The sequence below is a fragment of the Hydractinia symbiolongicarpus genome, chromosome 13, assembly GCF_029227915.1.
Source record: "Hydractinia symbiolongicarpus strain clone_291-10 chromosome 13, HSymV2.1, whole genome shotgun sequence".
NCBI classification, from domain to species: Eukaryota; Metazoa; Cnidaria; class Hydrozoa; order Anthoathecata; family Hydractiniidae; genus Hydractinia; species Hydractinia symbiolongicarpus.
Window position 1 is genome coordinate 9,938,108 of NC_079887.1, and position 12,169 is coordinate 9,950,276.

Genomic DNA, 12,169 nt, shown 5'->3' on the forward strand with positions numbered 1-12,169 from the left:
CAGGGAAAAGACTGGTTTTAGTGCATGGTTAATTAATGTTAAAAAATGGGGTTTACTTTTTTATCCTTATGAATAAAAAAAGAAAGAACTCAATAAAATATATCTAATTTACATCATATACTACAGCTTCTAATGCGACAAAAACTTTCGTCCTTTTGCTCTACGTCTTTCTAAAATTTTTCGACCAGAAGGAGTTCTGTTTCTTTTCAAAAAGCCATGTTTACGTTTTCGTTGTAAGTTATTAGGTTGATACTCCATGCCATATTTAGCTCCTCGAATCTGAAGGCTATTCATAGGGTTCAATAAGTTACATCGTTCTAAGCTTGGATTTACCCGAGAAAGTATACCACTGTGAGTGAAAATTGATTGTCGAAGTGTATTTGTAATTAAACCAACCATACAACCAAGTCTATTCATACCTTTTTCTTTAGACCTAAGTATATACAAAGTTAAAAAATATTATTAAAGTAAAGTACGAGACACACATCACATAATGTTTTACAAGGTACACATTTACTTATACCTTTTAGCCCTAAGAGAAATTAACAAGGAGAAATGGATAATGGGAGGTAATAATGGGATTTACAATATATTGTATAGGTACAACCCCTTACCACAATATTGAATTTTCTTTAGCTATTTTAGCAATTTTGCAAAAAGCATTTTCAGATGTATAGGTTAAAGTAATCAGCTTTTAAATTGTACATTCTAACAAGCCTGCTTTATAAACCAATCCACATCGAGGCCCTAAATTCCTTCTAAATTTTTTGGCTTGTCTCAATATATTTTGTGGGGAATTGTAGATTCCCAATATTGAATTGTGTTAAAAGAGCTATTCCTGAAATGAACCTAAAGTAAACTCCACACAGGCTTCTAATTGGAAAAGCTATGTCGGTTCGCAAAAATTTCGGCAGTCTGTAACGAAGTAAACCACCATCTAGGTGTGGCTTGGAACACACAGATCAATTACCATTTTTCTATCACCATTCTTCGTTCTAAAGTTTTTAAAATGCGATCTAAAAAAGCATTTTTATCGCCGTTCTTCGTTCTTAAGATTTTAAAATGCGATCTAAAAAAGCTTTTCTATCAACGTTGTTCATTCTTAACTTTTTAAAATGCGATCTAAAAAAGCTATTCTATCACCGTTCTTCGTTCTTAAGTTCTTAAAATGCAATCTAAAACAGCATTTCTATCGCCTCTTTTCATTCCTAAGTTTTTAAAATGCGATCTAAAAAAGCTTTTCTATCGCCGTTTTCCGTTCTTAAAATGCGATCTAAAAAACCCTTTCATCACCGTTCTTTGTTCTTAAAATTTTAAAATGCGATCTAAAAAGCTTTTCTATCGCCATTCTTTGTTCTTAAACTTTTAAAATGCGTTCTAAAAAAGCATTTCTATTACCACTTAACAATATTCGATTCGCAATTGTATCATTTTCTTCTCAAAGTGATTTGCAAAAATGGCATTTCGATTCGCAAATTGCAAATTGCGAACTGCTAATTCGAACCCTGCCACATAATAAAAATAATAAATTTAATTGACTCTGGAAACTTTAGTTAAGTTACAACCTAAAACACATCCGAAAAAAAACATCAAAATTGCTCTTCTGAAGTAATTAATTGTCAAATTATTAAATTCAAAATTCAAAATTGATAGATGGTTGGCTAGGAATAGAAAAATTGTTCAAAAAGCATTTTGCTTAAATCTGTATTACATTGCTAATAACAGTAAACACTGTATTAGCATTACTATAAGGCAAAAAGAGAATTACCATCTTTTTCTGAAATGAAACTGTTTATATACATTATATAAAACTAACCATAATAAAAAAGAAAAAAAAAAATGTTTCTACAAGAGGCCACAAATAAAAAAAAAACTATTATTGGACATAACAATTTAACCCATAATCCTAAGTATACAAATGAGATCCGGCTTCCGTGAAAATCCTATTTCGACTTCTGCGCAATCTACGGAAAGACGTTTTTAATAGAAGTCCACAGATAACTAGAGTTTTTGCAAATCTGTTTCAAAAACAAGTACCATAATCTATTATTTACTTAAGCCTATGCTTATATGGTATACTAACTTTTCGTTGGTAATTAAGTTAGCTATATACCAAGTTTGCATGTGTGACTGTGTATAATAAACTTAATTTATAGGGAGAGAATACAATGATCAACGAAGAACGTGATCCTATAATGTGGGACACTAACACCGCTTGCAATGTCTCTGCTGCTGCGACAGGTGTCGACTGCACCAATTTGTTAGAACAAATGTGCACACAGCAGCAAGAAGCAATGATGCAGCTCACAACCTCTGTTAATAAACAGCAGGATCAACTGAACTGTGTGATCCAAGCCATGAATAATTTGGCTAAAAGCATAACACCAGCTAATGCTCTGGCAACTTCAGCTCCTTCTCAGGAGTGTAGAAATGACCCTAATTCTCCAGATGGAGATCGGTCAAACATTACCCAAACTATAGTTGACCTAAATGCAGCACCGCCTGCTCGGTCAACATCTACTATGGAACATTCCAATTCTAATAGGAATGAAAATATCCCACCAAGAAGTGAGCATGAAAATGTTGACACAGATCAACTCTCAATCATGGGATCAAATATTTGGTTCTCTGGTAACCAATCTGTGGCAGGGCAGTCCAGCTCATCCACAGGGAACAACTCCCAGACAACAGGGAAGCTGGTGGAGACAAAAGATAAAGAACAGGAGTACTGGCAGGAAACAACCAAACAATACGAAGATGATACACTACCAACTGGGCCAGAAATTGCATCCTCCATTGCAGGTGCAGCGAAGATATTTTGGCAAAAGCCAATAAAAGAGGAGGTGCTCAAACAAAAATTGGAAAATGCAGCCGCACCTGCGAATTGTCCCTATCTTGTGCCAAAAAAGGTTAACCTGGAAATATGGAGTACCTTGTGAACTTTCGTTCGAACGAATGACTACAAGCTCCAAGAAATCCAGAAATTACATGCTGCATCGACAACAATGGTATTGCGTGCAGCATCAGAACTGACTGAATTAAGGAATCAACTTGCACAAAATAATGTGGATGTCAAGGGCCCTCTTACATCACTAAAAGATGCAATATCACTTGCTGGAAAGGTGTCTCAAGCAGTAAACCAACATAGGCGTAACCTCATAAAACCATCCTTACCAAACCAGTATGTAAAGTTAGCGACAGATACTGACGAAGCAGCGGATCAACTATTTGGGTCCTCAATATGTGAGCGTCTAGAAACTTTAAAAAAGGAAAACCAACTTAGAGCATTGTTAGAGAAAGAAAGGCCCAACCTAAAAAGAAAATCAGAATCGTCAAACAGGGGGCCCTCTTGCAAGACCCCAAAGAGGGCCTACAATCACTACAATCAAGGGCAAAAAGCACAGCAAAACAGCAACAAGATGCACTACAACAACAGGAACAGCTACCAGAGTACCAGCAAGTACCACAATCCAAAAAACAAAAGGCGATAATGCAGACACCTCAGGTAAGAAACCTCGAATTACTAAAGGTGTATCTTCGCCAAAAGGTCACAACTTTCAAGGCAGGATGTGTAAAACTGCAAATAAAAAACTGGTAAAAAATTACCAGTGACATTGAAGTTTTACAGACTGTTTCAGGTCTGCGAATAGCAGCTGGTGAACTACCAAAAAATCAGCAAGTCCAATATCCCGTGAGGCACAAGGAAGACAAATTTGTCCAAAAGGAAATGATTAGCTTGTTATCAAAAGGGGTGATAGCTAGGTGCCATCATGAGCCAGGGGAGTTTATATCACCAATATTTGTGACAGAGAAATCTGATGGTGGCTCCAGGCTAATATTAAACCTGAAAACACTTAATTTGTCGGTTGAAAAGAAAAGGTTTAAAATGCAAACTTTAAACTCAATATTATGTTTAATACGGCCGAATATGTTGGACATTAAAGATGCATACTACGGCATCCCTATCCATGAGGATGACCAAAAACTCTGCCGAATGGATACACGGAAGGTCCTAGGAAGTTTACAAAACTTATGAAGCCACCACTAGCCACACTTAGGCAACAAGGAGCATTGCTTGCTGAATACATCGATGACCTAATAACAATGAATAGGTATAAGAACAGTTGCTATGACAACATATATAAGATAATAACCTTATTAGATTCTCTAGGGTTTGTAATACACCCAGAAAAATCCATATTTGAACCAGCCCAAACAATAGAATTCTTCGGATTTATTTTAAATACAATTGATATGACAGTCTCTTTAACTATGGCAAAAAAGCAGGCCTTTGTTGTTCTTTGTGATGATATACTTTCATCACATCAAAAAATTTCAATTAGGAATTTATCTAAACTACTTGGGAAAATGTCCAGTAGTTTTCGTGGTGTGCCTTTCGGTAAGTTACATTATAGAGCCCTGGAACGTCACAAAACACAAGCACTCGGGGACAACCGTGGAAAATATGACAGACACACATGGGTACCCTTGCAGGGCATTCAGGAAATACTATGGTGGAAAGAAAACATTATGGACAGCTTCTCACCAATCTTACGGGGAAACCCAGCATATGTTTTGACCTCGGATGCATCCACTATAGGTTGGGGTACATCACATAAGGAACAACACACTGGGGGCCAATTTACGGCACAAGAGAGGGAACAACATATTAACGTATTAGAACTAAAAGCAGCACTATTTGGTCTGCAGGCACTCTGCTCACATATTCAAAATGACCATATACTTATGAAACTGGATAATACATCAGCCGTTTCAGCCATCAATAAAATGGGAAGTACACGGTCTATACCAATGGATAAGACAGTACAAGAAATATGGCACTGGGCAATCCAAAATAATAACTGGCTGACAGCCACACACATTCCAGGAATTCTAAATGTCGAGGCAGACCGAGAATCAAGGAAATGTGAAAATAGAATTGAGTGGATGCTTAATAAGGAAGTATTCAACTATGTCATTGATACTCTAGATTTCCAACCAGACATTGATTTATTCGCAAGTCGAATAAACAGCCAGTTTGACATGTTCTACTCATATAGGCCTGACCCAGAATGTCAAGCAGTAGATGCATTCACTATCAACTGGCACAATAAAAATTTTTATGCCTTCCCACCATTCACATGTATTGCAAGGGCGATACAAAAGATATGGAATGATGAGGCAACAGGCATCCTTATAGTACCTGACTGGCCGAATCAGCCTTGGTACAGTCAATTCCACGAACTTTGTATTAAACATATATCTCTTTCTTCCAGGTCAGACTTCCTATTGCTACCACAACAGAAGGACATAAACCATCCAATGCACAAGACACTGCAACTGAAGGCAGCAATCGTTCCCGGGAAATCGTTCTCCAGAAACAATTCTCACCCGAGCTCAGTAGTCTACTGTTAGCATCCTGGGGAGAAAACACACAAAATAGCTATAATATGTATATAAAAAAGTGGATTACATATTGCCAGAATAATAATGTGGATGACATGATAAATGCAGACTATAAAATAGCTATGTCCTTCCTAACAAAATTATTTTACCACGACAACTGGAGGTATGGCTCTATTGCAGCAGCTAGATCTGCACTATCTGCCATCTTTACACACAAAAATGGAAAATCTTTCGGTAAAGATGAGCAGGTCAGCAAGCTTCTTAGAGGGATGTTTAAGTTACGCCCCAGTTTCCCAAAATATACCGTAATATACGTATGACCCAGCGTTAATACTAAACTATATGAATAGCCTTCCAGAAAATAAAAATTTAATGTTGGAACTTCTTGTCAAAAAACTTGCCACTCTCCTTTGCATCCTTAGCGGGCAAAGGGGACAGGTGCTTTAAGAACAGACTATTGTCATTATGCAGATAACTGCTATACCTTCTACATTCCAACCATATGAAAAATAACAAAACCAGGAAAGCATCAAGAACCCCTATGATTCCTGGCATACTCTAATAACCCAAAGCTGTGTATCGTAAATTGTTTACAGGAGTACTTGGAACGAGCAAACAGCATCAGAGAAAACCTGGAGAACCAACCAAAGCAGCTATTGCTTTCATATGCATACCCACACAAACCAGTGGGGGTGGCTACAATAGCTCGCTACATCAAGCTATTTCTTGGACTGGCAGGGATCAATATCACCGTATTTACCGCTCACTCGGTAAGAAGTGCATCCACCAGCAAGGCAAACAACCTTGGTTTAAACATAAAGGACATACAAAAGGCAGCAGGATGGGCATCTGATACTTGTTTTCGAAAGTTTTATAATCTACCGATAACTGAAAACTTCGGTATAACACTGTTGAAGAACAATTAACTGATATTATGTAATTGCTGTTGAGTTACAATATACATAGACTATTATTCTGTTAATATTTGGTTGCGTTTTTTACATGACGCCACAAAACAGCTTTGAAATCTCATTTGTATACTTAGGATTATGGGCTAAATTGTTATTTCAAAAATTAAACAAATACAATGCAGTTTAATTATGATAACAATTTAGTCCTAATCCTAAGTATTCAAGTGCCCTCCTCACCTCCCTACAACACAGTTGCACATGTATATAATGTTTTGTGGACAAAAACGTTGTTCTTTGAAGTAGGATTTTCACGGAGGCCGGCTCTCACTTGAATACTTAGGATTAGGACTAAATTGTTATCATAATTAAACTGCATTGTATTTGTTTAATTTTTGAAATAATAGATAAGTCAATTAATAATTACTAAAATGCCATAAAAAATTAAATGTGCATAGAAAACTGAAATTTCCAGCAGATAAACTTTTTGCGAAATGAATTCCGTTTATGACACCTGCAATCGAGCAATGCCAGTCTGTCGTTTATGTATTTATACATTTAATGCTTTGATAGCTATGGGATTACTCAGTAATTTATTTTATAAATGTCTAGAGATTAAATAAAAAAAATATCCAGAACTAACATTTGAGCAAAACATGTTTTTAATAAACCTATGGCTAAAGTTATAATTTATAAATTGTTTAATTGTGAGGGGTCTTGCATTTTTAAAGTTAGAAGGATCAGTTTAAACATCAAACAATAAAACAATTTTGATATAATACATAACATAAAGATATAATACATAACATAAAGATATAATACATAACATAAAACAATACTTCAATATATTTGTTTTCCTCAATTCATTAGATTCAAAAAAATTATCTGAAAAATCATTCGTATTTGCTCAATTCAACTGCTACCTGATTTAGAAATTTAAGGCATGTTTGGCACTAACAACACTTTTAGCTAGCACAAAAAGGCACACAAACACTAAATCCCAGTTCACATTAACATTGTGCATACATATGCACAATGATAATTTTCAAAATCTGATGCAAACCTATAAGCGCAAGACGTTTACACTAGATCAATTTACAACATTGTATACAGGCCATTTCTTAAATAAAACTATGCCAGAGCTCCAAAAAGCACTCGCTAAAAAAATTATGAATGCTATGGTGTGCGAAAAATCACACTCGTAAGCAAAAATTGAAAGTGCAATGTGAATATTTGCAAGTGTGTTTTACACTTAACTATTACTTTGTTTTCTATAACATTATATGTTATTTAAGCTGTATAGAAATGATGTTTGAATACTAAGAAATCGTCTTCGCGATTTCTTCCAATCGTATGTATAGTATTTTATTTGAATTGATTTCTATACGATTTTATAAATGTGAAAATACCGATGTGGATCATTTAAAAATCATAAAAACAACACGTAGGAAGCGAAAATATTGCCGTAGATCGTTTAAAAATAAGGAAAACGGGATCGTAGACAGCGAAAAGATCGTCATAGATTGTTTAAAAATCATAAATACAGCATCGTAAAAAACGCAGAGATTGATGTAGATCGTTTAAACATTATGAATATGGGATAGTAGACAGCGAAAAAATTGCCATAGAATGTGTAAAAAGCATAAAAACAGCATCCTAGAAAGCGAAAATATTTTTGTAGATTGTTTAAATATCACGATAGCTAATATTTTAGAAAAAGAAAAAATCATGAGGGCGATAAAAAGCACTCGTAAATTTTTTTACAAGTGTGCGGGTGAGTGCGAATGCTTAGGAGGAACAATTAACATCCATAGCCATAAACAATCAGTATTTCCCATGCATTACCATTTTCCCTTGGTAAATCTTCAACTGCTTTTTTATAAAGTCTTTCTCGTCATCTGTGTAAGGTGTCAAGAACTTCTCATCAAAATAATACAGATCAACTTTTAATAAATACTCTTCCAAACTTCCAATTAAAATGCTCTCATCAATCTTATACTCATTAACCCGAACTTTCTCTACAATATCACGATTTAGTTGATACTGAAACTTAGCCGCCATCATATCTATGATGGCCTCCTTCATATTTTTCTCTGGCATGTTTTGCTTCTTATGCCTCCAGTATTGTGCATGATGATCATTATTATAGTAATGGTGTTCAACAGCAGCTTTCCAAGCTGGATTTTCATCATTTAATAACATTCTGACAAATTTTAAAGTATATGGTTCAACTTCAGGAGCCTGGAATTTACTGTCATCGTGTGTTTGATAATCTGCATCATTAAAAATTCTACCCAAATGTGCAACTAACTTTTTGTGTATTTTCGTAATAAAAAAAAATTCTTTTAACTCATCTTCAGTTGGTTTTGCCATATTTTGGTTACTTTTAAAAAAAAAATAAAGTAACAAAAGAATAATGCTGCACAAGAGCTTTTTACCCATAAACATTCCTCAATTTCTAACTGTTCACTCAGCTAAAATACAAATATAATAGAGCAAATACTTAATTTATATACAAACACCTATGTAATACAAGAACAGTAACCTTATCCCTTTTTAATTTACAATGCATTATAAATCTGATGTTTTATTACTTATACACTTAACATCACCATCACCACCACCACCATCACCACCACCACTACCACAACCACAACCACAACCACAACCACCACCACCACCAAAGTAAAAAATTAAAAAAGTTAAAATAAAATAAAAAAGTAAAAGTAGTCAAAGAAATTGACTACTTTTGGATACTTTTGAAAGAGATATTATTCATTGATTTAACATCATATACAACAATATCCATATGCGTCAGCTTTAATTTTTTTCTCCCTAAGTTTCGTTTGCAAAATATCTGGTTCTTTTTTATGGTTCTTTTTTTTTCAACATGCTGTGTTGTTTCAAGTCCATCATAGAACTTCTTCCGTTAGATAAAGATGGTGATATAACAGATGAAGTTAACATTATGCATTAATTTGAAAAAATAGTTAGTGTGTTTAAAAGTCTATGGTTTATTTAGCTCCTCCCTTTATTTAGCCCCCTTCCCTTTATTTAGCCCTCCTCCCTTCTATTAAGCCCCCTGTCTGAAACCTCCAGAATTTGATAAGACATGTCCTGGAGCCACAAAAATTATCAATCACGGATTGATGTCATGTTTAAAACCAGACATTAATAATAATAATAATCAGAAACTTCGGGATCACTAAGGGACTGTTGTTGTATAGTGTATAGCATCCATATAGATTAGTTGCCAATGTTTACATGTGCAATATTTTTTATAGGTAGAAAATGTTAACAGACCACGGGAATCAAAGAAGTCCATCCAAAAAAGAAATGTTCGAATCCAATTAGGGAATTTTTTTTAAAAAAAACAAAGAATATAGTTAAAATACTCCAGTTCTTCTTGGCTGTTATGCTTTCCCAAAAAATCTTTAATCTTCATTAATTGACATTTTGCACCGTTTGAGCCTTGTTTTACCTACACAAAAGTGCGCGTATGCCCATTGTTCTCCAATAAAATCAAAACAAATTACGTCACACGGAAAGTGGTCTATTACATGAACCAAATTTCTTACTGCATGCCTATGACCATGATCTACGATATTGAGTCTAGGATAAAACCAATTTCACTAGTACCAAAACTTGTGTATTTTACAGAACAGACAGCACATCACTGGGGTAGCTTACAATGTGCAAATACTTGCCCCATTTATCAGCATTTTCATAAAGTTGTTAAGTCAACACCATAAAGTTATACAACAAGTGGACGAGGGTGCTGACTTGTCAAAAGCGCCGTATATGTGAGGACGGCCACTGTAATTTTTTCAGGTGATTTTTAGGGTTTTCGTTTGTATCCGTCCGGAAAAGCGTGGGCTCGTTCAAAACCGCCCGAATTTCGCCCAAAATTTAACGCGCGCGAGCTCATTGTTCTCATTTAAATTTTGTCGAAAAGAAGGAGGGTACTATTTGTTAAACTCGCAATATGTGTATGACTAACCTGTAGGTTATCTTCACAGTTCTCCTAATAACGCAACACCAAATAAACCCAATTGATTTATACACAACACAATATATAGCACTATTCTAAACACAATGATTTCACCAGCAAGATTGGTTCAACACAAGTACAGTACAGTCCAGATGTAAGCGTACGCGTACGCTCAAGTTTCACACCTTTTTCTCGGAGGCGGTAGTTGTTTGTCTTTTGTTCTTATTAATTATCTTGCGAGTCTTGTAAGTCATTAACTTGCGCGTAATAAACAAAAGATTATCGAAGAAAAAATAGCTTATTATAACTGCGCGTAACTATTGTTAAATAGTGTTAACATAACTATTCCCAATAGCATAATTGCAAATGTTATCAACTCTATCAATGTGACACGGAGAACCATTGTTTAATATTTTTATTAAACAAATGTTTTGCGTGGAAACTAAATAAACTAGCGAGAAGGCATTGTTGGTTGCGCGGGTTAAATAAAGCTTTTAAGAGATAGAAATTATTATATTTTAACAAAGAATGAAACTTTAATTTTAATAGAAATGTTTTTTAGATCGCATTTTAAAAGTTTAAAACGAAAAACGGCGATAGAAATGTTTTTTTAGATCGCATTTTAAAAGTTTAAAAACGACAAACGGCGATAGAAATGTTTTTTTTAGATCGCATTTTAAAAGTTTAAAAACGAAAAACGGCGATAGAAATGTTTTTTTAGATCGCATTTTAAAAGTATAAAAACGACAAACGACGATAGAAATGTTTTTTTAGATCGCATTTTAAAAGTTTAAAAACTAAAAACGGCGATAGAAATGTTTTTTTAGATCGCATTTTAAAAGTTTAAAAACGAAAAACGGCGATAGAAATGTTTTTTTAGATCGCATTTTTAAAGTTTAAAAACGAAAAACGGCGATAGAAATGTTTTTTTAGATCGCATTTTAAAAGTATAAGAACGACAAACGGCGATAGAAATGTTTTTTTAGATCGCATTTTAAAAGTTTAAAAACTAAAAACGGCGATAGAAATGTTTTTTTAGATCGCATTTTAAAGGTTTAAAAACGAAAAACGGCGATAGAAATGTTTTTTTAGATCGCATTTTAAAAGTTTAAAACGAAAAACGGCGATAGAAATGTTTTTTTTAGATCGCATTTTAAAAGTTTAAAAACGAAAAACGGCGATAGAAATGTTTTTTTAGATCGCATTTTCAAAGTTTTAAAACGGAAAACAGCGATAAAAATGTTTTTTTTTAGATAGAAAAGCTTCGTTATATCACATTTTAAAAGTTTAATAACGAAGAGCGGCGATAGAAATGATTTTTTAGAAAATTAAAGAACGAAGAACGGCAATAGGAAAGCTTCGTTAGATAGTGTTTTAAGTATTTAAAATGTTATCAACTCTATCAATGTGACATGGCGATCCATTGTTTGATAGTTTATAAAATAAAAGATTTGCGCGAAAACTAAATAGACAGCGAGATGCATTGTTTAAATCTTTTAAGAGATACAGCTGTTGCGCTGAAAAAAAACAAAGACAATGTTTTTAACAATAAAATGTAGGTGATACTATAAAACGTCAAAAGTTATATTTTTAGATTTTTTCTTTCTTCGGTATTAAAATTTAATTTGTTTTCAAAATCTTATCGCGAAGGGAAAAGTCCTGATCGTAGGGTTTTCCCGTTTGCGTTGCTAAACGTTGCTTTTTATAAAAAGAACTTTTAAAAGTTTCGCATGTTAAAAAATATATTTCGACGATAAAGAAATATTACTAAAAGTTTTAAAAGTAGCATTAGTTTTTTTAAAAATATTTAGATCATTGGATTTGTTGTTTTTTAAAAGAGCTTGTGTTTTTTAAATATATCAGA

At 34.0% G+C, this 12,169-nt stretch overlaps 1 protein-coding gene across 1 annotated transcript; it reads right to left on the reverse strand.

Moving 5' to 3' along the window:
* Positions 1-89: 89 nt before the first annotated feature.
* Positions 90-10,400, reverse strand: LOC130622962 (uncharacterized). The gene is made up of 2 exons (XM_057438419.1): positions 10,315-10,400; positions 90-433 (listed from the first exon to the last, which is right to left on the reverse strand). Exon 2 carries the CDS (start codon positions 415-417, stop codon positions 130-132), a length of 288 nt encoding a protein of 95 aa, XP_057294402.1. The 5' UTR covers positions 418-433; positions 10,315-10,400; the 3' UTR covers positions 90-129.
* Positions 10,401-12,169: the final 1,769 nt, after the last annotated feature.